The sequence below is a fragment of the Nelumbo nucifera genome, chromosome 2 (genome assembly GCF_055504915.1).
Source record: "Nelumbo nucifera cultivar China Antique chromosome 2, China Antique-T2T, whole genome shotgun sequence".
Taxonomy (NCBI): domain Eukaryota; kingdom Viridiplantae; phylum Streptophyta; class Magnoliopsida; order Proteales; family Nelumbonaceae; genus Nelumbo; species Nelumbo nucifera.
Genome location: NC_142650.1, coordinates 11,013,911 through 11,041,846, shown reverse-complemented (window position 1 = coordinate 11,041,846; position 27,936 = coordinate 11,013,911). Strand labels below are relative to the sequence as shown.

The 27,936-nt window shown below is 38.8% G+C and overlaps 2 protein-coding genes across 2 annotated transcripts; one reads left to right on the top strand and one right to left on the bottom strand.

Annotated features, from left to right (window-relative positions):
- The first annotated feature begins 690 nt into the window (after positions 1–690).
- LOC104597307 (Outer membrane OMP85 family protein) lies at positions 691–24,372 on the top strand. The gene is made up of 4 exons (XM_010258773.2): positions 691–1,275; positions 2,635–3,120; positions 23,063–23,578; positions 23,868–24,372. Exons 1-4 carry the CDS (start codon positions 763–765, stop codon positions 23,949–23,951), a joined length of 1,599 nt encoding a protein of 532 aa, XP_010257075.1. The 5' UTR covers positions 691–762; the 3' UTR covers positions 23,952–24,372.
- On the bottom strand, positions 16,980–21,334 carry LOC148801922 (uncharacterized). Its single transcript, XM_088897082.1, has 2 exons — positions 21,028–21,334; positions 16,980–18,018 (listed from the first exon to the last, which is right to left on the bottom strand). The coding sequence occupies exons 1-2, from the start codon at positions 21,332–21,334 to the stop codon at positions 17,522–17,524; spliced, it is 804 nt and encodes a 267-aa protein (XP_088753208.1). The 3' UTR covers positions 16,980–17,521.
- Positions 24,373–27,936: the final 3,564 nt, after the last annotated feature.

Below are 27,936 nucleotides of genomic sequence, written 5' to 3'. Positions count from 1 at the left end.
TTTGGGGTTTAATATCAATAAAAGTAATATATTTAAAAAATAGGTTAACCTTTTAAAAACAGTATCAATAAAGGGCAAAAACATTGTTCATCTTCTTATTCTTGCCATTTGTTCACCAGAGCCGTCGTCCTCTGCCGCTCGCTAATACCCGCCACCGTTGTCCGCCGCTGCCTCTGCCCACCTTCGCCTTCGACAACATTGTTGGAGGTAGCCGGAGGCAGAGGTGGTGGCGATAGTGTTGGTGGTCATTCCTCTATCCAATGCCGCCTCTAGCAATGTTGCCGAAGATGGGTGGAGACAGAGGTAGCGGCAGCGGCGGGTAGAGGAATGACCACCAGCTCCGCCGCCGCCACCTTTGCCTCCAGCCACCTTCGACAACGTTGCCGGAGGCGAAGGTGGGTGGAGGCAGCGACGGTTCTGGTGAACAAATGGCAAGAAAAAGAAGATGAAGAGTGTTTTTGCCCTTTATTGATATTATTTTTAAAAAGTTAACCTATTTTTGATTTTTTTTAAATATATTAATTTCATTGATATTAAACTCCAAAAGTTGCCCTTATATCGAAACCAATTCAAGCCCAACCTGGGTTCAACGACTCGGTTTGGGTTAGGAACCCGACCTAACCCGGCCACTTGCATCCCCTACGTGCCAATCTCTAATTGAGCTAAGAGGTTACACGCACTCGTCATTCAATATTTGCATAGACGCCCTTTCACCTGGTTACCTTCCGAGTTCCGACCTCGCGTTTCTTCACTCACTTGCACATGGCGACCGCAGTAGAAGAGCAACCGAAACCAATCGCAGACAACCCAATCAACGAAGACGACGAAGAAGCCCCAAATAGCGAAGACGACGAAGATGAAGAGTTTGAAGAAGAAGAAGAAGAAGCGGAAGAGGAGGTGGTGGAAGATCGAGTAAGCGATGAATCAAGGTTACTTTCGGAGAGAAACAAATTGAACAATCTGCTCCATCGCTTATCAAGGGAACGAGTAACCCTTCGAGTTCATGACGTCTTGATCAAGGGCAACGCCAAGACCAAGGACTCTCTTATCGAAGCTGAAGTTGAAGTCCTCAAGAACGCAACCTCTATGCAAGAGCTCCTGCAAGCCGCTACCATCGCCAATGCACGCCTTCAGAGGCTCGAAATATTCGATTCCGTTAACATTACGCTTGACTCCGGGCCACCTGAGCTACCCGGAACTGCCAATATCATCGTCGAGGTCGTGGAGGCCGAGAATCCCCTCACTGGAAGCATCGGAATGTTCTCCAAGCCAGAGGTACCGCTATTTCTTCTTGTATTCTTCCCCCACATTGTTTTCAGGGTTCTATTTTTATTTGGGCTAAATTGTGGGATTCTTCTGATTTTCGATAAATATGGGTGGTAGTCGTTGAGTGAGCAATCCGAACTAGATTACTGGGTGTTTGGTAAGTTGATTGGGGCGTTGTAATTGTCGTTTATCCCACGAATTTTATCTTGAATGATGGGAATGCTATTTTCTCTTTAAGTTAGTTTACATCTAACACAAGGAAGAAAAGCTCATCTTGCTGCCACACAAATTCCTCTATGTAGACCATTAAGAAAATTAAAAAACGCCAGATTAACTCTGGGAAACTACCACGGGATTCAATATGACATTGGGCAACTATGTCATGTTAAGGATAAGATCTTGTAGAAAGAAGAGGTGGTGGCTATATAAAACGAATCCAAGGAGAAAGGTGAAAGGCTGTCCAATCAAAATTGGGTAAAATATCCGCTTGCAACTAGCGTAATAGTGAGAGGTGTTCAGAACTATGGCACTTGGATTGTCGGATACTTGAATTTTTACTGTAAATTTGATATTCCATTACCTCCAAATCCATGTAACATAGGTTCAGAACCTACACGAAATTCATCAAGTGCAAGACTTTGGATGGTTTTCACATCCTGCTGAAATTGTTTGCTTTGTGTAAATATAAATTGAGCTTAATTGTTGATTGGGTGCTGGTCCTTCCGGACTTCACACAAGTTGCTACGACAGAATTAGGGGTGAGATTTTAGAAGTACTTGAGTTGCAAACTTGTATTTCTCATTGTATCTATGAGTAGTCATTGCTATTTCTTGAAGGTGTTGCCTTAACACCTTATTGGGATGTAATCAGATTATTTTTTCATTTTATTGAAATATCTTTTCTTTTGTTATAAAAAATAAATAAATATGAATTGACATTACTGGAGAACAATCTTGCAAAATTCTGAATGAACTGTACCTTTTGGTTGCATTGTACCCTTGATCTCCAAATCAGTGGAGCATTGACCTTGTTGGATCCATTTTTTTTTGCAAATCTTTTTCTTTTAGATAATATGTATTTTTTTTCCTTGTTAAGGAAAGCAAAAGCAGATCACATGTGTTGTGCTGGTTCCTTCTGAATTTGTGCAATTTGTGGAATGGATATAAACCCATCTAAGATGTAAACATGAGCCACATTAATGTAAACATGCATTTATTTTGTATGAGTAGAATTAGGGATTTGAGACATCTGATTCTGATCAAGAAAGTTCATTGAACTTTGTCTTGTGATACTCTTTATTGTGTACTTGTTTTTGAGTTATCAGGTTATCCTCAAATGGTTTTTGAAGTTGCAAACATGCTTTTGTAGGCTAGGTCTTGGTCACTTGAAGGATCACTCAAATTGAAAAACTTGTTTGGGTATGGTGATATTTGGGATGGTTCCTGGGCATATGGCTGGGACCAAACATCAGAAGTAAGTGCTGGTTTGTCCTTGCCCAGATTCAAAGGATTAATAACTCCTGTAGTAGCTCGCATTTCACTACTCTCCCAGGATTGGTTGAAGGTCTCTTCCTACAAAGAACGCTTATTGGGCCTATCTGTTGGCTTGCTTTCTACCAGGCATCATGATCTGGCTTACAATCTTACATGGCGTACTTTAACAGATCCATCGCAAATGTCCTCTAAATCAATAAGGAAGCTGCTTGGACATAGTTTGATCTCATCTCTAAAGTACACATTTAAACTTGATAGGAGAGACTCGCCTTTGAGGCCAACTCAGGGATATGCTTTGGTTTCCACGTCTCAGATTGGTGGCCTTTCACCTGATAGTCGGAGCTTACGATTTTTACGCCAGGTTAACATCCTCTTCCTTTTATTTTTTATGTATCTCCCTTACTGCAAGAATTGTATAATAAGATTTTCCAACTTCTGTTATTTGGTGGTGATTTGAGCACATGAGGCACATCCTTGTGTAATATTGAAGAATACTCTTGTGAAAAGACAAGGGTATCCTCATGTAAAGAATTATTATAGGCAATCTTTTATTTTTTTACTAGATATGCCTTTTTCATCAAAAACAGAGTATGCCCAAACTGTGAGCTTTTGTTTTTTTATTGCTTGAACTTGCATATTGGATCCTAGATTATAGACTTTTGGATTATTGTACAATTATCTTCTTTTAGGCCTAGAAAGTGGATAAGAACATTATACTGTATAATATAACATGATATATTTATATTTATAAACATAAAAGGGATAATTTTGATGAGACTGATGCACAACAATTTGGCTAATGCATGTATTCTAGATTTCTGACTATAAAGATGTAAAATCACATACCTATCATGTTTGCCAACCTGCAAGCGTTAGAAGAAGAATGGAATGAATGAGGTGGCAGAATTATTCTCTCTGGCCGACCCTAACTGATTTTAAAAGTTTAAGATTGAAAGTACATAAAAGTACAATTATGCCCTCTATTGGCAACCCTATCTGGCTGATGGGGGTGAGAGCTTAAGGGACAAAGAGGTAATTTTGGTTGCGAATAGGTTTTAATGAAGAGCCATATGGGAGCTGATTGTGTGGTAGGTTTGGAAGCTCAAGAAAGCGAGAAGGGGTGGTTATTTGTGGCTCCTGAAGGGATGCAGTCAGTTAATGATGTTAATGGGTGTGGGAATGTGGCCCACATTTTAAACTTAAAGTCTAGGTTTGATAAGAGGAGTTACCGACCTAATAGGTTGAAGGTTTTCAAGGGAAGGTGCTCTAAACTCAAGTTCTTTAAGCGAAGGAGACGAGAAAGTAAATTCCACGTGTAAGTTGGGTGGTAAGGCTACAAAGGGGGTCTCCCTGAAAGACAAAGGATGGCTGAGGTGTAGTAGAGTAGTGGGAAGTAGAAGGCTAGGAAGCTAGGGCTCTCTCTGTACTCTCAAGATGATCTCATGTGGAGGGCTTTGGGCCTCTCTTATTTATAGAGTAATGGATGTGGCTATAAAGGGAGACATGAAAATGATAGGGGGAAACTTTCCTGTCTCAGACAAGGGGTTTTGAAGGAACCATTTGTATTGGGATACCTTGTAATCTTTATCCATAGTGCTATGTGATTTTTCACTTTTTAAGGGAGGTCGCACCTTGTGCCTCCCAGTGGGATGCTTGTTACAGTTCTCATATTTTCTTAATAAAATTCCTCTTCAATTATCAAAAAAAAAAAAAAATCCTGTCTCAGAAAGGCAGTTATGATTTGTTAAATTCATAACGGGTAAGCATCTTCAGGGTTTCGCCACATGCCCATGAGAATCTCTGAGGATTAGGATTCCCTGTCTCTAGAGTTCTCACGTATGCACGCTTATAGCTACAACCCTTTTGAGAGCTTACTCGTAGTCACGTGGGACGAGGCTCTTGTGTACAAGGCTACAAGCGCCTAAGAGTCAATATGCAATATCGCAGGTGGGCTGGCTTCGCTACTATTTTAATGGCATCCTGCGATGCCAGGTTAAGTTAAGGGATTTGGTGAATGCGATGACACATAAATCGTTGGCCAAGCTGTGATGTTTATCACTGTCATCACAGTGCACATCTTTGCAGTTATTTCTTCTAGGTGATATCCCTGCTTATAAGGAGATCAACATGCTCATCATAAGCGTCATTGCAGGTCTTATGTGGTCTGGGTGATTACGAGGTCCTGCGATTTTGTTTCTTGATAGTGTGGTTGTTCTTCATGTCAGGTTAAGTTGAGGGATTTGGTGAATGTGATGGCACATAAATCGTTGTCCAAACTGTGATGTTTAACTCTGTAATCGGAGTGCACATCTTTGCATTTATTTCTTTTGGGTGATATCCCTACTGATAAGGAGATCAATAGGCTCATTGGAAGCATCATCGCAGGTCTTATGTGGTCTAGGTGATTACAAGGTCCTGCAAATTCGGTCACTGACAGTGTGGTTTTTCTTCCTTTGGCAATGGACACAGATTTCATCGCATGTACTATGGTGGTTGCTTTTCTGTCATTATGATTCTCATCGCAAGTTCTGCGATGATGCTCTACATGTACTTACACCACTTTGTTTGGGAAAGGATGAAAATTGGCTTTGGTTGGTTACCATATTCAATAGTATTTGAAAAAAAGATTGAAGATCTGAAGGGTGAGGCTGCCCAAGGTGATCGGGAAGGGATCTGTTATCTTGACTGCTGCAAAAGACAAGGGTGAGCTAGGATTACAGGGCGACGGGAGCTTAGAGAGGGAGAGGGCGGAGCTGTTCCCATAGGTGGTTAAGGTGATTCATTTTGGTTCTTTGGCTGTAGAGGTGTACCCTGACCATTACAGGAGGGGAGGGTGATTATGTTGGAGGAGGATGTCACAAGGATAGAGGGAGAGTAGGGAAAGGAAATAAAGGATGCAAGTAGGAGAGACCATTGAAGGGGTCAAAGGTAAGAATCTGGAGGTTGCCTACCTTGTTGAGGTATTGGGCAAAAAAGGTGAGGATAGAATATACGAAGGAGGTGAGTACTCATAAAAAAAAAAACGAAGGAGGTGATGAATACTTAAAAATTGAAGTCACAATTGGAAGGCTTGGAGTTGACTTAGGCCTAAGAAGAAAAGTTGCAAGGAAGGTGAGGCCGTTGCTTTGGAGGTGTTGAAGAAAGCGAGACACTTAAGTAAATCCAATATTTTTCATGTTTCAAAAGTTTTTTCATGGTTGAAAGATGGTTTAATTGGGGCTTGCTTGACAAATAAATATAAGAGAGTCGTCATCATCATCATCCATGCCTTATCCCAAGTATATGCGGTTGGCTGCATGAATCCTGTTTTGCCAATCCGTTCTATTTAAATCCATATCCACTGTTAAATTATTAGTGCTTAAATCGTTTCTTACTACTTCTACCCATCCCCCTTTTGGTCTACCCTAAGATCTTCTAGCCCCACCAATGTGTAATAAATTACTTCTTCTAACTGGCATAATTGGTGGTTTTCTATGCACGTTTCCAAACCATCTTAGTCTACTCTCTCTCATTTTATCACCTTTTGGAGCTACTCCTAGGTTCCTACATAACTTCATTCTTAATCCTATCCTCTCTAGTTTTTCCACTCATCCATCTTAGCATTTGCATTTCTACCACATTCATTTTCTGGACATGTTGTTTGTTGACTACCCAACACTCCGCTCCATACAACACAGCTGGCCATACAACTGTTTTATAGAATTTTCCTTTTAATCTAAGTATTCGCCTATTGCATAAAAGTCCAAATGCACCCCTCATTTTGCCCATCCTGCTCTAATTCTTTGGGTGCATCCTCCTAAATCTCTCCCTTGTTATGAATTATTGAACCAAGGTACTGGAAATGGTCACATTGAGTTATCCAATCCTAAGCATATCTTGATTTAGATGCCCATTATTACTAAATTTACATGTCATATGCTCTATTTTAGTCCTACATATTTTAAAACCTCTTTGTTTCTAAGGCATTTGTCCATAAGCTTAATTTTGCATTTGATCCTTCATTAGTTTCATCAATTAAAACAATGTCATCTGCAAACAACATGCACCATGGAACTTCCCCCTGAATATGTTTAGTCAATTCATCTATGATTGGTCTGATAAAAAAAATCATCTATGATTGGTGCAAATAGATAAGGGGTAAGGCTGCATTTGGCATTCCTTATTTTAAGGACTTATCTCCTTTTTCCTGTTAAAATGCCCCTATGAACACCAAGTTTTTAACTGCAAAAAGGAGATAAGTCCATAAAATAAGGAATGCCAAATGCAGCCTAAGTGCTGAATCATGGTGAAGAGCCATAGTAGCTGTAAAATCTGAAGTCTCTCCCACTGGTGTTCTAACATTAGTAATTGTAAAATGTATGAGAGTCTATGAGAAAAAAAAAAGGATAAAAAACCAAAGGTTTGAAGAAGAAGGTGTCAGAGGGGTGGGGAGTAGTGCCTCAAGGTTCAGCTGGGGAAAAGGTGCAGATGATGTAATCTCTTGATGATAGTATGGAGATGAGGCCTGGGCCAGAGGATAAGGAGGAGGGTGGTCGAAACTTAGAAATGAGTTCTGGGGAGTTTGAGTCAGTTAGTGTGGAGGTGAAAGGGGGAAAAGTGAGGATTGAGAATTTGGTGGACAGGAGTGTTAGAGTTGGCAAAAGCTTAGTTCTATTCTTTTGGGGTGGAGAGGAGTTTGCTAGAAGGCCCTTTGAAGTATTTGAAAGGAGCAAAAGGGAAGAGAGATTGAAGAACTCCATAGCAGGGGAAGGAGGAGAGGCATGGAACAAGGAAGGCGATGGGCAAGAAGTGTTCGAAGGAGATGACTGAGGTTATCTTGATCTGGATAGCTTGTATCAATTTTTGCCTTGTTTGTGGTTGATGGTCTTCTTGCCTTGCTGTAGTTAATCTGGGTGTTACCTTAACTCCTTGTGATGTTTGTATTCTGTTCCTTCTTTTAATAAAAAATTCTTTTTACTTATAAAAAAACTTAAAAGGAGTATTGAGCCCAAGAACCAAGGCCCAATAACATAACTAACAGCAACAAAAAAGATAATAAAACAAAACACACTTAATGACTCCAGCAGGCCCATACGCCAATTACTCATCACAACACATTAGTTAAAAATACACATTTAAATTGCTCAAGTAGCTAATTCTTAGAGAGTGGTTCAGTGATTTGCTTTTTATAGTATATGATAGAACTATGCTGCTATTAGTGGTTATAAGTAAAATCTTCTTAATCCATCCTAGTTTTTCTACTGAATTTTAGCATCATATCAGTTTAAAACAATTTCTTCACCACATTTCTGAAAAAAACTTCATTAATGGGGGTTAGAAGAGCTAAGGCAGACAAAAAAGGGATTTGGTGGAAGTAATAAGGAATGATTTAAGTGTCCATAATTTAACGATGGATATGACACTGAAGAGAACAAAATGGTGAAACTGGAATCCTGTAGCCAAAACCATATAGTTGGGATGAGGATTAGGTGATGATTTCTGAAGACTTCAATATCTGTTGCTATGTTTGATGTGATATCCATCATCCATGCATGCGTGCTAGAATTTCAACTTAATTTCATTTTAATAAATTGTTCATTAAGAAATTATGATTAGAATATATTGAAGGCTTAGGCAACTATTTTTGTTTTCCTGACTTCTTTTTCATTACAATTTAGTCTTCTTGTTACCATAAGTTCTCTACTAGTCTACTATTTCATCTATAACCTACCTACAAGGTCTGGTTTAGACACTGCAGCAATGTTCTGGAAAAGAAGCATTTTCTTTTGTACTTATTTGATTTTAAGCAAGAAGAAGGCATATTACTGGCATTTATGAGGGAGCACCTTAGGTAGGTCTATCTGCAGACATAGCGAGCTCAGCTTGCTTGTGAGCTTGTCACACCAAGGCATTATGTCGAGTTCAAGTTTCTGGCCAAGGGTAAGGCCAAACTTGAGAACAGCTTGTTTACCTAAAATTGTTTTGGTAATTGGTATGGAGCTTAGAATGAATCAACTTGTCTTAGGTAAAAATCTTTTTCTATGTTGTATATTTTATATGACCAAATATACAATAGTGTGGCCGTCAAGGCTGCTAGGTGAACCTAGGTGACAGCCCGGGAATCTAGGTGTCACTTTACTGATAAAAAATACCTAGGCAATCATGAATTTATGATATGGCATCAAGCATTAAATATTTCACACAATTAATTGAATTTGCATAACCAGTGCATTTGGCAGAATACTTGAATGAAATAAGGCATAAGACGCCGTTCTTAATTAATTGATTTGATATATATGATTGGCATACTCAATTAACCAAGGCTAGACTCTATGCACATGACAACATGCTCAATGATCTTTCATGTACTTAATTATCTTATATTTAATTGAGATGTCTTGAGTATCCTCTTATACATATTAAATTAGTAAAGTATTCTATCCTTATATTATAAGAAACTGATAGAAGATTCGATTAAAACGCATGTGTGCATTGAGTGTTGTATATTGTGCAACATTGTGTCATTGTTTTACTAGGACTAGGTTCACTACCTTCAGGCACATTTTGTATCATGGACCAAAACAAAGCTAGGTTAGCAAGCACTGGCATTAAATAAATTGCAAATTTGAAAATATGATAAAAATTTAGCATTTAAAAAGAATATATAATATAACCTATAAGTAACATAAGCAACACCTAGAAAAAATCTTTCTTCCTTAAAATTGAAAATTCTAGAGAACCAACCCAAAACTTTTCAAGTAATGGCATACTTGCGCTGCAAGAAGGTATTCTACTATTTTACACTATGTGAACTAAATGGTTACATACCTATCTTTATAACAAGTGATATGCTCAAAACTTTTCAAGTAATGGCATACTTGGGCTGCAAGAAGGTATTCTACTATTTTACACTATGTGAACTAAATGGTAAGTACTCCTTGTCCTCTTTCAAATTTAGAACTATCTCTCAACTGGCTTCATTATTGTCATTTGGTACTGATTAGAATTTTAGTTTTGCAAGGGGTTTGAGGGAGTTAGAGGTATCCTTGGTTTTAAATTTGTTCAATTATTTAGGTGGGATCTTTCTTGATCTGTAAAAATCTGATGGTATGATTTAGATCCCCACCCCTTCAGTCTCTTTCTCTTGTTCCTATTTATTTGCTGTGTTGGATTCTCCCTCCCTCCTCTCTCTCTCTCTCTCTCTCTCTCTCTCTCTCCACCCCCAAGACTTTCTCAGTGAAAAAGATTTGGTATAGAGTAGTGTTACCTGAGGTGAGGGTCTTTTGTTGAGAGGCTTTTCATTTGAAAATTAATACTTTTGAGCATCTTCAGAGGAAAAGACTGAGTTGGTGTTTATCTCCTCACATCTGTATCCTTTGTAATGCAAGTGGGGAAGCTACCTATCACTTGCTGATATCATGCTTTTTTGTTTTTGGAATTTGGGAATGGTTGTTTGCTCTTTATGGGTGCAGGTTGACTTCTCCATTGGATGTGGTGGACCTCTTTGAATCTACTTTCTTCTGTCCATCAAAGATAAGAGGGAAATAAGTTGCTTTGGAGATGAAAGAGAGTAAACAATACTATGGTCTATTTGGGAAGAAAAGAACCAAAGATTGTTTATGGAAAGGCAAGGTCCAAAAATGCTATTACCAAAAGCATCATAGCAAGGGTAGTTTAATGGGTCAAACAGTTAGGCACTTTGACTCTTTCTCCATTGAGGACATCATAAGATGCTGGCACTGGGTGGCAAATTCCTCAATAAATAGAACTGCAGTCTCACTTTGAGCACTACTTGAGAGAAATGTGATAAATCTGAACTTCAATGGATGTAAGTGGGGGCAGTCTAGGTCCATTAGGTATTGGTGGACCCTTTAGGGATTGTACTCATACTGACCATATATTCAGGACTGATAGGGCAGGGAAGCTCAATAAAAGAAGAACTATCAGCAGCATTGCAAGGGCTAAGGAACATAATTATAGAAATATAGGAGATTCAAGCAACTAAATGACTCAAAATTAGGAGCTGAACCCATGGCTGTACAAGAATATCATGAACGAGATTAAAATGCTGAAAAGGAAAACAGTTATAAGTGTAAAATGGGTACAAATGTCAGCCAATGGGATGGCTGATACTCTTACCAAACCAAGGGGTAAACCGAGACCGAGGGCAATTATTTGGGGGTCAGGTGGAAAAGGGTTGCAACAGTAACACTTCAGTGTATAGATATGTATAGGTGTCCTGAGCTACATAATCACAGGGATTCTTGACATCTATGTAAATAACTAAATATTCTATTTTATATACTCTATGAAATTATCGTTATCTATAAAAAACTAGGAATTAACACCTAGGCTTCTCTATGAATAATCTACTAGATAAATTATTAGAAATTATCCACTAGTATCTTCTTGAAGGAATCAACACAACCAAAAAATTTGGAATGAGTTCATATTATAAATAGAATATACTCACATTTTATTATTTGATGTCAAAATAGAAAATGGCCTTACAGATATTTATAGGCCAAAACAGGAAGGTTGGTCAACCCTTTTCCATTATTTTTCTATTCAAAAACCAACTGAAAAACGCTGCTAACAAGCTAGTGAGAAACTAGTTGGCTAGGGACTATGGCTTTGACTTGGGATTAGGAATAAAACAAATCCTACTTTATAACTATGTCCCTGACTAACATAATTTTGGTTTGCTAGCATAACTCTTATTCCAATTAGTACAACAAACTCCTAGTCTAAAGGGAAACCAACTTCTCCTACAATTAGGAAAACAAACTCCTAATCTAACTAGGAACACATCCTATAATCAGAAAATAGCTACTGAAGTACTATGACAAAACCCCCTCTACCACATGGAAGGGCAAAAAAGATATAAAAAAATAAAAATTCCTAGATCTGACTTGTTACATCCTGCATTAATAATGGAGTCTTTGAATTATATGTTCACTTCTACAGTCCATGTTAGCTCTATTACTGTTTTTGTACGGGAGCTTCTTCCTAGTGGTAGGAGCTTCTCAAAGTTTCAATATTTCAATTTAAAAGATTCCTCCAAAGAAGGCTTCTGGTTGCCATATGACAAATGGTTTTAAGATGAAGTTGACCCATGAATAGAAGGTTGTGTGGTGAGTTACTGCTCACTGCAGGGGCTGATTTGAGGGAGCCCTAGCCTCCACAAGAAGAAGATGAGATATTTTCTGAAGGGTTGATGCCCTACCCCAATCATTATTTACCTTTTATACTTGTGCATGTGTTCCATTACCTCCATTGTAACTAATTTTCCTTACGTGTCTTAAGGTTGTATACATATCTGACAGGTGGTCTCTGGGGTGGGGAAAGGTGATGGGTTGGCTCAGATGGATCATGGACTTCACGATGGCTTGAGCCTGGGTTATCAATATTAGCATGGACTGGGGCCTTAGCAACTTGCCCCTCCTCAATTTCAACCTTGTCCTCAAGGTTGAGGTTGGGGAATTTTGCTGGACTCCAGGTCTTCCCACGTGGCATCTTTAACCGGCATGTTCTTCTAGGTGACCAAAATCTCCTTAATATGTTTCCCCTTCTTGAGCCATCGTAGGTCTAGGACCTTTTGGGGCTCCATCTAAATGACTCCATCATCTGTGAATCTGGTAATGTGTTGATACAGAACATGTGGTGGAGTTTAGAGGAAGGGTGGAAATCCAGGCGATAGGCAACTTCCCCTACTCCAATGATGCGAAATGGGCCGAAAAATTGTGGGCTGAACTTGGGCCATGGCCATTTGGCTACTGATTGTTGTCGATACAGCTGGAGTTTAAGGAAAACCCAATCACTGCGAACTCTAAAAAATTGTGCTTCTGGTCATAGTGGGCCTTCATGTATTGTTGGGCCCTACTCAAATGCTCTTTAAGGGAATGCAACACTTGATTGCTGAGATTGAGTTGGTCCTCTACTTTGGCTACTGTACTTGTTCCCTTCTCATAGGGAAGGATGGGAGGAGGCTCCTGCCCATATAAGGCCTTGAATGGGGTCATCCCTGTGGAGGCATGGAAGGTAGAGTTGTACCAAGATTCAGCTCATGGGAGCCACTTGGTCCACTGCTTGGGCTTCTCACCAGTGAAACATTTAAGGTAAGTCTCCAAACATCGGTTGACCACCTCCAATTGGCCATTGGTTTGGGGGTGGCAACTGGTAGAGTGCAATTGGGATGTCCCTTGTATCTTGAAGTACTCTTGCCAAGAAACGACTCATAAAAGTAGGATCTCTGTCTGTCAAGATGGACTGGGGGATACCATGCAACCGAGTGACTTCTTGAGTGAAAATGAGGAACTTGGGCTGCTGTAAATGGGTGGGCCAAGGCAACAAAATGGCTCTACTTAGTTAGCTGGTCTACCACCACGAGAATGACAGATTTGTTTGAGCCTCTTCCTTGAGCTGGGCTAGAAGTGGGAAGATGGGCCTGGACTCGGCCAAGAGAGACAATTCATGAACTCTAGATAGTGCATTGGATGCTCTGTTTGAGGGCCTGAGCTTGTATTCCACCTTAAAGTCAAATCCCAACAACTTGTAAAGCCATCGTTGTTGCTTGGGGCTATGCACAGGCTGCTGCAACAAGTGTTTAAGGCTTTGGTGGTCCATCTGAATGGTTAAGGGTCGACCTAGTAAATAAGAGCGCCACTTTTGGGTTGAGAGCACCAGAACCATAAACTCTTTATCATATGTGGACTTGAGCTGGGCCTGAGAGGATAGGGCTTAGCATAAAAAGGCCACAGGTTGACCATGCTCCATGAGGACCACCCCCAGCCCGGTCTTAGAGGCATCACACTCTATGACAAATTCCTGTGAAAAGTCAAGTAAGACAAGCATTTGTGGGTTTGAGACAACTTCTTTGAGGGCCTTAAAGGCCTACTAGGTCTGCTCGTTCCAAGAGAAGGAATTCTTCTTCAATAGTTGGGTCAGAGGCTTGGCTAACAACCCATACTCACCGATGAACCGCTTGTAATAGCCTCTGAGTCCAAGAAACTCTTCAGGCTCTTAACAGTTGTGCGCTTGGGCCAATTTTTCATAGCTGCTATCATTTCCAGGTTAGCTTTGATGCAGCCTTTTTGCACAATATAAACGAGGTAGTTCACCCGAGTCTTGCCGAAGAGGAATTTGGAAGGTTTGGCATATAATTGGTTGATGTAGGACCAGCTCAGTTCTAGTCCTTAGAGAATGTTGAATGATCTTCTTGGATGAGAATTTTATGGTTGATGGCTGTAATAGCTTCTTGAAGGAATAAGAGAGAAAATAGGGAGAGAAAGAAGAGAGAAAATACATGGAATCACTCATTGGGTGCCTAAAATCACTCTAGGGCATGGGAATCACTCACCATAGCTAGCATAAGCTGAAGAAAACTCAATAAACTTCATTGCCTTTTGTGTAAAACGTCCATACATATTTATAGACTCTAAACTCATAATAATCATAGGAGTCAAACTCATAATAGTCTTATAAGTTTTATTAGACTCAATAATCCTAGTAGGACTCAATCTAAGTTGTCATATCCTATTTCAATTCAAAGAAGACTCAATAACTCTAATCCTACTTATGCAATGACTCTGAAATTTTAAACATAAACACATGAAATTTCATAAAATTCCAATTTTGACTCTTCAGCTCCTGCATAATTAGTGCTTCTTGAGAGTCTCCAAAGTCAATTATAAGTGCTTCAAATGGGAAAACCAATCACAACTGTAGATTGGAATGGCCGGAATATGTCGTTCATCAGAGATTGGAATGTGGACGGGGCATTTGTGAGCCTAAACAACATAATGAGAAACTTGTAATGACCGTTGTGAGTACAGAAGCCACCTTATAGGCATCATTTGGGTGGATCTAGATTTGATGATAACCTGAATGCAAATCCAATTTGGAGAAAAACACAACAGATTTTAGCTCATCAAAAAGCTCATGAATCACAGGTTTGGGAAAATGATCTTTTACCGTGATGTGGTTCAGAGCCTGATAGTCTACATAGAATTGCCGTGAGTCATCTTTTCACAAGGAGCATGGGGGTGGAGTAAGAGCTGGAGCTGGGTTGGATTAGTCCCTTGTCCAGCAGTTTTGCCATTGTCTTCTCAATTTTGACCTTTTGGAATTGGGATTACAAGTATGGGCGTACGTTATTGGGACTGGTGTTAGGTACGATGGGAATCATGTGGTCATGGGCCCAGGGTGGGGGAAGGCCCACGGGCTTTGTAAACACCTCCTTGTAGTTTGCCAACAACCGTTGAAGGTCTGAGTCACAAGGCATTGGGTCATTGGGCTCATCTTGTAAAGTTGGGCCAGAGAGATCTGGGCCCATATATAGCAGGATAGGGGGATCATGATGGTGGAAGCACTTCAAAACTGCTTGGATACTCTCCTATTTGGGTGGGTCGGGTTGATGCCCTTGCAATTGATATGTTTGTTTCCCTAGAGTAAAATCCATGGTTAAATTCTTCCAATTGCAAATAACTAGGCCAAGTTGGCTCAACCATTGAATTCTCAACACCCTAAAGTCCAAAGGATGGAGGTCAACCCACAGCCAGTTCTGTTGAATCTTCAACTCGGCCCTCTTACATAGGCCCTCACAGCATAGGTGGCTTCCATTCGCCACGTATACTCGACTACTCGGAATGGTTCAATGGGTTGAATCTAGAGGCCAATCTATCTGGCCAACTAGTCGGTTATAAAGTTAAGTGTCGAGTTGCTATCAAACAAAATTGCCATTGATCTCCCTTAAATCACACTAGGTATGCGCATGGTCTTGGGTGATGTGGACCCCATGAGAGCATGAAGGGAAATTTTAGGGGCCTCTTCACTGGGTTCTATAGTCATGGTCTCGGTCTGGTTCACCCATTCCTCCCCCACATCATCACTTTTGTCGTGCAGAAAGAATAGATGCTATTGTTTACAATCATCACAATTATAGCAGAGGCTCTGTTCTTTGCGGTTTTGCATCTTAACCCAAGATAGCTTTTGAGTATCGGGCCTAGATGTTTGTTAATTCCTTCTTTGTCTGTTCAATGGATCTTCATGTAATCGGGCTAAACTAGCTACAACTACCACAATGATGGGTTGAAGAGCCCTCACTTCTACCTGAATTCCTCCTGTAAACCCCCAATAAAACTTCCCACTAGGGCCTTCATTTAGCTTCATTCACTTTCTTTTTGACTTCCTTTCTTATGGTTTTATATTTTTTCCCAATTTTCTGCATTTTTAGCTCTTTTCCATTCTTTTTAATGTGCTTGTTTTAATATGCTTATATTTCAAACCTCTAATACTTTTCCATTTCCTTTAAATTTGTCTAAGACCTATTTTGCTACTTTCTTTATGTTGTTTGCCATTTCAAGCCAAATATCATTAATCTTTCCATCTAAATTCTAGTTTCCTTCTATTATCAACTTGTTTCTAAATTGATCTAGTTTTTCTCCTTTTAAGTATTCCCACCTAATTCTTGGACACCTATTTTCTTCCCTATTTCTCTTCCATTTTCTAGTGTGCACATCTCCCACCATTAATTTATGTTGCGTTGTTAAACTTTCTCTTGGAATGATTTTGCAATCTTTACACATCATTCATTTTATTCTCCTAGTAAGGAAAAAAATCTATTTGATTTATGTTTGGTTCACTTTTAAATGTTATTAAGTGTTCATCATTCTTTTGGAAAAAAGGTGTTTAAAATTTCCATATCATTAGCTATTGCAAAATCTAATATTATGCCTCCAAATTCATTCCTCTCCTAAACCCAAATTTTCCATGTACCATATCATATCATACACTTCTTTTTCCTACATGCCCATTTAAGTCTCCTATAAAAATCTTCGCTTCATTTTGAATTTCTTGAATTAATCCTTCTAAGTTTTTTTGAAATTGCCTTTTAATGTTTTCTTCTAAACCCACTTGAGGTGCATAAGCACTAATTATGTTAATGATTTCCTCACATAAAACAAGTGTAATTAAAATTATTTTACCCCAATTCTTTTAACATTTAGAATTTCATTTTTTAGATCCTTATCTACTATTATCGCTACACCATTTCTATTATTCACCTCTTCCATATGCCATAATTTGTAACTTTTTTACCTTCCATTTAGTTTATTATTGGCATGCCATATTAACCCTTCTCTTCATAGTGTGTACTAACTTCATAGTTTTTCTTATTAGGCTCTGTTTGGTTTGTGGGAAGATTTGGGTGGGATGGGAAAAGATGGGATGGGATGAGAAAGTGTAAAAATTTAACTTTCCATTGTTTGGATGGGATGGGATGGGAAAGTGTAAAAGGGGACTGAAATGGCACTGTTCACCTTCCTCCTTCGTTCGAGACAAACAGAGGTGAGTCAGGTGACGACTACCCCCTTCATCTCCCACCTCTGAAATGGCACTGTTCACCTTCCTCCTTCGTTCGAGACGAACAGAGGCGAGTCAGGCGATGACTACAACAAAAGGATTCCAATTTCAGTAGTTTCTAAGAATTTACAATTTTCCTTCTTCCTCTTGGCTTATCACGAAGGAAGTTTTCACACAAACAAAAAAATTCGTTCTTGATTGCGAGAGGAAAATTAAGAAAGAAAAAGATAGAGGCAAAATCTGACTTAAGTCGCCGAAATTTACAGACTCCAGGAAAGGAAATCAAAGAGAACACAGTTGGATACCTGATCAAACTTCCATCTATCCACCACTAATTACTTACAGAAAAATATAAATAAAAAAAATAAAACAACCGAAAAAGCAGTCGGAAAAAAATGAAAAGAGGGGAGAGAGATTAGAATTTAGAACGGGTGAAGAGTTCTACTTAACCCGTTCACATTAGCAAAGAACCCAACGAGACCGGGCCTGTATGGAAGATATGATTTCCGCCGATCTCCCTCCTTAAATGCTCTATTTTTCACGTAGTGAATTTCATGAGCCGATACTGCGTCGGTGACTCGCTTGGCTTTCGATTTTCCATCTACCTTGACATCAGTAGAGTTTCTCCTTTCCTTCGAAACCTCGGGCTTTTCAAAGTTGCTCTTCTTACATCTCTCCGGCGACGCTTGAACCGGTTTTGGTGTCCAAACATAGTAAGTACCGGGTAGTAACCCTTCAAGTTCGTCGGCTTCGGACGAGGAAGGCGACGGAGGATTAGGATCGCGTTCATCAATCAACGGCTTTCTCAAAGGGAGCCAAATGGACGAGACATGCGAGTGGGAGGAAGGAGATGGAAACTCAAGTTTTCCCACCGGGGTCGCACTGTTTTGGTGCGACCCCGAATCCACGATTTTGGGATCTCACATCCCACCTTTTTCTCATCCCATCCCCCTCTTTCCCTCAAAACAAATATGAGAAAAGGGAATATTTTTGGAATATTCCATTTTTCTCATCCCCATCCTACAAACCAAACAAAGCCTTAATGTTAGCTTCTTTACCCACGCTCGTCCAGAATTATGTGGGAACCCATGCTTATTGGACATCACAGCGGGTCACTTATGGGGACCATCCTAGCAAATCCTTGCCCATTTAAACTACACTCGGATTAAGGTGCAGCATGTCGTTTCTGGAGAATGCCCTAGCATGATCATGAAAAGGCAACAACAAAAATGCTGGTTGCCACTTTATTGGCCACCAAACTTTTACTTCTTGAAAAAGCTAGAATTTATAAAATTCCATTAAAGAGGTAATCATTCTGGCCAGGGGGAGGGGAGCAGAGGGGGCCTCCCCCCATGATGATTTATGTCTTCTCCATTGCAGGAAATATATATTATAGTGCCAGGAATAGGTGTAGATAAAATTACCTTTTCTGAACAAAACAAATGACACAATCTGTCATGTGTCATCTAGTTGAATTAGCAACATGAATTCCTTCCTATGGCTATGGCTCACCTGGAAAGCCAATTTGTGGGTGTAAATTGTTGGACTTGTAGGCTTGGATGAATTTTTTATTTTATTTTTTATACTTTTAAGAAAAAGGCCCAAGAGAAGCTGCTTTCCCAACACAATATTTGGAAAACATGATCAATTAGGATGGCTAGGATGGTTAACCAGGTACTTGGACCCATTGTTTTAAAAGGCATGGGAAGCATACGCCTGGAGGCGTGCCTCCAGGTGAGGCACCCCCAAAACACCCTGAGGTGTATTGCCAGAGGCGCTGACACCTCTGAGGTGTACGCCTTATATGCTTTTTTCATGAGGCATGCTAGAGGCGTACGCCTCATGCACCTTATGCACACCCCATGTAAAAAGATAGAAAAAAACAAAGAAAAAAGAAAAAAAAGGAAAGGAAAGAAAGGGAAGGGAAAGAAAAAGAAAGAAAAGGAAAGGGAAGGAAAGAAAAGATAAGGAGAAGAAAGTGGGTTAGGGACTAAGCCCTTGGACCCCTTCGGCTGGGGGGCTTCGCCACCTAGACCCCCCAGCCCCCCTTTTCGATGCAGCCCAATTTGTCTTTTTTTTGTGTGTTTGGGGGAGGGGGGGTCTTGCTCCACTCCGGCTCGCTTGCTTCCACTTCAACAAGATCCCCCCTCTTTTAACTAGTGATATGCATCTTCATTCTTCTTAATATAAAAGATTTTTATTAAAAATAAAGAAAAAATGAAATCCTCCTTCCTCTTCTCCCTCCTTCCTCCTCATTCCCTCCTCTTAAGTAGGCTTATGCCTCTTTGTGTTCGGGAGGTAGTGGAATGCCTCGCATCACGCCTCCGTGTTTTAAGACATTGCTTGGACCCTTCTGCAAGTCATGGAAAACTCTATATTAGAAACAATAATGAACTGTTTCAACAAGGGTGGTTATCTAATAAAAACTTTGACATTTGCTGGATCATGGTAGAAGAAAATAAAAGCAGATATTAAAAAGCACCCCCGATAAAATAAGGCATAAGTTAAAAAAGAGAGAGGATGATAGTAGAGATGGTTCTTTTTTTTTTTTTTTGGGAGCAGCCAAGGATATTCATTAATCACTATTTGAAGTTGAACTTCAGTACAGCTGTTGGACATTCCAAATTTCCAACCAATCCCCAAATATAAGAGTTTACATTTTTTACCAGAATTATTAGAGATGGTGAAATTTCTATGCAGAAACAGAAAAAAATGATACACATGAGTTTGGTGGAGTGGATTGTTAAAATGTATTGCAAAATGGTTAGTGTTGGAAATTATTAGTATTTTAGTATTTTTTTGGGAGTAAAATACTAAGGGAAGCAAATTTATTTTTACTCATTAATAAAAAAACAAGGAAGCAAAATATTATCCAAAACTTAGTTGATAATGGAGTAAAATGACTTGCCCCTTTTCCAATGGTAAGTCATTTTACCTGGAGTTTTGGATGAGATTGTGATTTCACTTTTAGAAACCTTACAGGGTAGCTGTCTGACTAGCCTTATATCAAACTTGTCCAATAAAAACCTTTGAATTTGTGGAAATATTTCATAGAAATAGTTAGTGTAGTTGGACAATAAATTGATATCTTGTAGCATATATTTCTTTGTGCGCTGATAGACAATAAAACTCCTTTGCATGCCAGTTTCCTTGTCTGCAATTCTGATACTGTTGGAATAGCTTCTGGTTATAGTTTGGGGTAGATTTTAGCTTGTAATAATTACTTCATTATCTGCCACAATCTAATGGGTTCTTTACCAAGGTGAGTTCTTAAGATCTATAACTGATTTTACCATGTCAAATCCCACCTTTCAGTTTGTAAAGCTACAAACTTCACCTTTTTGTGTTCTGCAATCTCCATATAGTTGAAAAACTTTTCAACTAGCTAGTTAAGGAAATCCTCGATATAAAGCTGACCATACCATTAGAAATTAGTAGATTAATCTTTGATTATGTAATCCTTAGAGTTCAAGTTTGTCTATCACCACCTTGTCCTCTAAGGATAAACTCACCAAACTCTTCATCACTAAATTCATCCACATACATTTCTGGTGTATGCAATCCCCTAGGAGCATTTCTTCGTATAGGTTGATCATGAGCTTCTTTTTATTTATTTATTTTTGATCAATAACAGCAACTTTTATTGAGAAAAAAGATGATAGAAATATACAATAGGAAGGGAGGGGTAAAAACTCTTAACCCTCCCTAACATTATAGATCAGATTACAACAATGGCCAAAAAAGATTTGCTCTTCCCACCCCTAATTAGCACTCCTCTTGGCCCACTGAACCTGAATTTGCAAGTTTTGAGTTAGCTGGTTATTTTTTTATTTTTTATTTTTTTCATTTGAGAACTTCCACAGGCTAAAATCTTCCTTATGCAGTGAGTTAACAGCCAGCCTAGAGTTGCCGTCCACCAACAGTTTACTGATTTTCAGCTGCTGGGCTCTTTTAATCCCTTCCAGAACTGCCAAAATTTCAGCTCTCAGTGAATCCCCCCAACCTATAGGTCCTGAAAACATGGCAATAATTCGACCTTCTTCATCCCTGAACACTCCACCTATACCTGAAGGACCTGGGTTTCCTTCACTGCTGCCATCAAAGTTCAATTTGGTGAACCCCAAAGCTGGAGGAGTCCAAGCTGGACTGGGGGAAGTAATCAAGGGAGCAGACCAAGCCACTTCTTTCCATTTTCTAATGATATCTCCTGCTGAATAACCTTCAAAGAGCTTCATAGACTTGACCTAGTGAACCACCCTAACATATATTAATTCAATGATGGTTTCCTTGTTTTTTTCTTTTTCATGAAAAGTTCTTTGATTTCTTTCCTCCCACACTGTCCAGCATGCAGTTGCTCTAACACATCTCCACAAGATTTTACCTCTCTTTTTTAAACCCCTCATGTAGAGTTAAACAAACTCTGCACACTTGAAGGGGAGGGTCACCTGCAACCAAAAAGAGAAAAAGCCAACACCAGATTTCTGATATAAAGGGGCAAGAAACTAATAAGTGATAACAGCTCTCACCATTCTTCTTACATAAAATGCACCAGTGCGGGGATAAACACCAATTAGGCCTTTTCTTTTGAAGTAGGTCACAAGTATTACACTTTTCTCGAATAGCTTCCCAGCAAAAAGCACCTACTCTGGGAGGAATTGATCATGAGATTCTTTGATGATTTTGGGGTCTGCCTTGGTCATGAACTTGCACATAATTCAAGGCTCGTGAGTTGTTTAGATCTATAATTGCCTTATCCCTGCAGTTACACAGAGAGGCTGTTTCCAAATGATTTATCATAAGTGCAATTTATGAAAATAGATTTGACAGTATGTAATAACAGGGACGAATTGATCAGCTGTTGAGAGATATTGAAGCATTCATTGTAATCATCATTTCCAATGAGTGGCTAGAACAGGGATGACTTGATCAACTGTTAAGTCTTATCCTTGTCCAACTACAGGTACAACAACTGAAAGACTTGCATACTTGGTTTAATTTCTGGCTCAAAGCTCTGGTAGCCAAGTCTTTCCCCATGTTGATGATCATTGCTGGAGATTACCTAAAGTTCAGACATCCAAGCATATCTGTGCTAACAAAGCTATGATTCATCCAGTCAGTAAGGTCCACATGGGGCAATCTTTCAGAAATGAAGTTAAAGAAGAACAAGATTTCCCAAGAAACCAATTGCAGACTGTAATTGAAGATGGAGTACAATTTATGCAAGATCTCTTATCTCTTCAATTCATTAACTAGGTTTGACTGTTTCTTACCTAATTGCTATTAAACAGTGTTTTAGATGAACAAAGAACCCACAACTCATAGGTTGTCAAGGCATATTGGTAATTTTAGGTGATAACAGAGCACCTAGTGGTTGCCTAGGTGTTGCCTAGGCAATGAAAGCCAACAGGCCTAGGAATTGAAAAATAACAATTTTCTTCATTAAATAACAACGAATTTCATATTGAACTTTGGTAATACATCCTATCCAAGCATTTTAAACCTATTAATTTCAATATTTCAACATTATTGCAGAAATTGCATGAATGTATTTTTTTTGTGGATGCTGAATAATTTATAATTCCAGCATTGGTTAGAAGTCTTAAAAACTCAATTATTTTCCTGGTTCCAATGTATCATGAGGTGACAACCTTGCTGTTGCGAGAGCTTTCCATAACTTTGGTCCCATTTTCTCCATGCTTCTTCTATCAGATCTATTCTGGCTGTTGACATCTGCTAAAGTTGTTACTAAAAATATATATTTTGTTCTATAATATTATTACTTCTTGTAATTCTGTTTTTTGGGTAACTTGACATAATTCATTAGCTTTTTTTTTTCTTTGATAATGAATTAGTCTGTTTTGTTATTCTGTGAGCTTGATCCATGTCCCTTGGGCATATATTTTTCTTTTTTGTTCAACAAAATATTATTCAATAATCTTGCTTCCTTTGCATATTCTGAACAGGAGGTTGACCTTCGTTATGCTTTCCCATTGGGCTTTTACAATGCAGCACTTAACTTTGGAATCTCTGCGGGTGTTATTTTTCCATGGGGAAGTGGATTCCTTGACATGCCTTCTCCTCTACCTGAGAGATTTTTCTTAGGTGGTCATTCTTCTCCAATATGCACCTTGGGAGGGCCAACAACATTGTTGGGATTCAAGTGTAGGGGACTTGGTCCAACTGAACCAAGAAGGTCAGTTGTTGACAAGTCTGACAGTGAGAGTTCGGCTACCTCCCCTAGAAGGGACGCCCTAGGAGGTGACCTTGCCATTACGGCCTTTGCAGACCTTTCTTTCAATCTTCCATTGAGGGTGTTCAGAGAAGCTGGCATCCATGGACACCTATTTGCATGTGCCGGAAATCTCACTAAATTAACAGAGAATGAGTTCCGAACTTTTTCATTTCGTAAGTTTGGAGAGTCTTTCCGAAGCTCTGCAGGAGTTGGCATTATTGTCCCCACCAAGTTGTTCCGCATGGAGGTATGTATTTGCCTTCAGATCTTTCTATTCAATTTAGTAAAGCTGATGATATGAACATGCCATCTTCATGCACTCCAAAGTACCTTGCTGCTTTTGAAGTATGGATTCCGGCGGTTGGGCCCTTATTGTGATGGACCTGACCCGCAATATCTTGAACCATTCTAAACAATTTGTGTTCTTTTCGATTTTCCAAAAAAGGAATAAAATAAGAAAGAATAAAGTTTTGAACTATTCTTTTCTTCTTATTAAACTCCTGAAATATTCTGACAGTACTTAATTTTGTTTTCAGATAAACTACTGCTACATACTGAGACAACTAGAGCATGACCATGGGAAGACAGGAGTGCAGTTTAGCTTTTCCTCTCCATTGTAGAAGCTGTACTTCTAAAGTTTCATGTTTGCAGAGCAGCCTTTCTTATGTTTGCTATACAGATTCTTATTCTAGGCAAACAGATCTTTTTCTCAATTTGGTGACTGCTGTCTAATTGCCGATTGCCCTACTTTTAGACCATCTAGCATTTTGCTCTATCATCACTGGGGCTTTCAATACCCTGATGGCAATTCTACTTGAGACAAAGTTTGAAGTTCTTCAGATGTTTTTTTAGGAGGCGAACACAAAGATGCAATAATACAAAATACATAAGATACAGGGCATGTATCCTGTTTGAAAAGTGGATGGATGGAGGAGTCACGGGTCTAATGTCCACAATCGTTGCTAGTTTTGAATGGAAATAGTTTTTGCTAGCCTGTATGGCTGCATCTTTTATATATTTATGGTTAATTTGTTATAAAAATAGCTAATCATTCACCAGATTATCAAATCCCTTATGGCATGACACAAGTGGATCCACTTGGCAATGGGCTGGCAATTTTAACCCCAACCTATTTTACCCATTAAGGTCAAAGGAAAAGGGTCAAGGTGAGTTGAGTCGAGAGTACCCATTGGATCACAAGGGTGAATCCTTTGGGATTTGAAAATGAGTTCACATTGATGCCCCACAGCACGTCCAATCATGTATTGGAAGCATCTCCCAAAGACAAGTACAGGAGATGTTACTAATGCACGCTGAGATGTGCATGTGGGGCACACCGTGTGGGGTGCTGCTATGATCTATTTGAATTTTTTTTCTTCATTTCTAATTTCTATCCATAGTTCCTGAATCCTGACTTCACCTTGCCAGTTGCATTGAAGCAATGCGTATAAATCAAATGGTAGACCCAGAGAGTGAAGTTAGAGAGTTGCTGTCCGGTGGCCTCAAGCTCGATCGATGACCCACAATATTGGTGATTTGAGCTGATGATTCGAGATAAGGTTTGGGTTTTGATATTGAGAGGAGAGTAGATACTGAGACCAGAGCTGATGATTCGAGCTTGTAGATCTTCGGCAAAGTATGCTGCGACTCATTCTGGTGAATGGTGATGAACCAGAGGCAAGTTCTGAGATAATGAGATTTAAAGGAGGTCGCTGGCTTTGTCAACGTTGTCCATGAATATAGCATTGACGCATTGGAGTGGAAACCCCAAGAGGTGGAGAGCAGAGGAAATCACCTCCGATGATAATTTCTTCTTCCGCTTTGTCTTCGTTTCTTAATTTCCAATGTTCAGAGAACATTCAAATGCCGAGCCCCTCCGAAGCAAAAGATTTAGGTTGTATACGCCTATACGGAGAAGAATCCGTTAACAAAGACGAATATGAAGACAAGGATGATGATATTGGCTTTAAAAGGCAATATAAAACAAGTGAAAATGGTGGTCTGATAGCCGATCATTGCAAGACACTGATAAGGAAACTTGGATCTTTGAGTAAGTTATTGATAGGTTCTGGATTTTAAAAATTTGTTATTTATATTGATATTGATTTCTGGTGTTCGTTGGCAATATATATTACAAATTTCTGCTTTTGTCTACCAGTTTTTACAACGTTTTTGAAATTTTCTACAATTTTATGTCCAGTTATTACAACGTTTTGAAAATTTGCAACTTTTGTGCAAACTCTGCATTTTCTGGATTATTTACACTTTTCTCTTAAAATGGACTTTTGGGGTCTATGGGTTCACCCTTAAAAATGTATTTTTGGGTATATGGATTGTCCGGGACCCAAATCTGACACATGAGATGACCCGACCCATGTCTACAATTTCTGGGTTGAATTATATAATTATTTTGAATTTTTGTTAATTGATGTATTTTAGGCAATTTCTACTTTTTTTTAAATATATATTTTTTAAAAAGAATTTGTCATTTTCTATGTTTTTCTGCAATTTTTATTAATTTGTTTTTTCTGCAAACGTATATCAATGTGTTTTTATTATTTTTTTCAATTGTGTTTTTTGTTAGCACTGCTATTTTTCAGTAATTTTCTTAATATTTGTGTTTTTATTTGATTAAAATATTTATATTTTTATAATATTTGCATTGATTTAGTGGGTCGTATGGGTGGGTTGTGACCCACTTTACCACCCGGTGGCAAATGGGTCAGCAGGCCAATATGAGTGGGCTGATACTGAACCCTCACCCAACCCAAACCCATTCATTTGCCACCACTACTTGGTGGTCACCACAGAGTAATGGGTCACACATGGCTTGCTTCAAACTTCAAAGTGACTGTTACCGGGCAACATCTTTGCCTGAGGCTCTGTGCGTTATGTGCTGTATGCCTATATCTACAAATCAGACCCCAACCGTTGATTGGTTATAAGTTTTTGTAGAAATCATGCCTCGTACCATATAGGGTGATGCCGGATAACGTTGTATATGAATTTAAATAAATAATGTTATATATGACTTTTTGAACAAAAAATCTAAAAAATGACCATTAAAATCAGTATTTTATAAATATTAACTAATTGAATGATCTACCGAAGTCATTAATCCATAGTTATATAGAAAAATGATTTGTAACTTAGAAATAAAAATACTAAAAACAGAATAATAACCTTAGTATTTAATAATTTGCATAAAATAACTATCTTTGAAATTCTAGTGATTTTGATATTTTTTAAACTAAGATTGTTCATTTCTATAAATTATTAATTAATACTTTAATTTACAGTAAATAACAATGAATTTAAAAGCGAAAAATCTCGATTAGTATCTTGTATTTTGGGTCTAGTGCCACTTTGGTCCCCGAACTTTAAAATATGACAATTCAATACTCAAATTTTTAAAACATGACAATTCAGTACCTAGCGTTAACTAACCGTTAAGTGGCATTTGAAAAAAACACAAATGCCCTTTGAGTGTCATCTAATTTTCTTTATCAACCATCCAAACATTGACAAAAAATTAACGGTCTCAAATCCTTGCCTTTTCCATTCAAGAAAGTTGGGATCACGTTTGAGTGGGCATTCTGATGACCCCAACTTTCTTGAATAGAAGAGGCAAGGATTTGAGCCTGTTAATTTTTTGTCAATGTTTGGATGGTTGATAAAGAAAATTAGATGACATTCAAAGGGCATTTGTGTCTCTTTCAAATGCCACTTAACGGATGGTTAACAACTAATTAACATCATGTACTGGATTGTCATGTTTCGAAAGTTCATGTACTGAATTGTTGCATTTTAAAGTTTGGGGACCAAAGTGGCACTAGACCCAAAGTACATGGTACTAATCAAGAATTTTCCCAATTTAAAATAAACTTGGGGGCCATTTGACAAGTCTTTTTGGGAAAATCTTATGGTAGCTCTAACAGTCAAAAGATGCATTGAGCTTTTGCATGATCTGAACAGCCCGAAGCTAGTTTGGCTACTATGCGTCTTTCCGTTTATCTTTTCATGTTTTTTTTTCGTGTGAGAAAAACACAAAAAGCTCCATTTGGAGTTTCCCAAAATCAGTCCAAAATGGGCTTCTTGCATCTTTTCGACACACTGACTTTTAATAGTTAAATCTGTTACGAACCTAACAAAAAAAGACCACGGCGCGGTCTACTTGACTTGTAAATAGCCGAAAGACTGCAGGAAAAGACGTGCCAAATGGGGCCTTATTTTTTTTTGTTAATATAATAGCTGCATATGTATGTCTTAGATCTTTTACATTCTCACGAGTCTAATATATTTTTTATATTACTTGATTTTTCAACAATATCCATGCATATCGAGTGTGTCACAGTAGATCTATTTCCAAGCTTACTATATTTATTTATTTATTTTTGGGTTTAGTACCATCATGTCGTTTGGCTAGCAGCATGCGCGGTGTTTCTGCAAAGTTGCATGCTTTGCTGCGGTTTTGGCCTTTGGGTACTGTAACAATGTGTAATTTGCTAATGTTATCTTGGCTGGGCCCCCTGGTTGGCAATGTATATGCATCCCTTTTTCTTTTTGTTTTTCGTACCATCAGGAAAATCGATTGTATCATCTGTG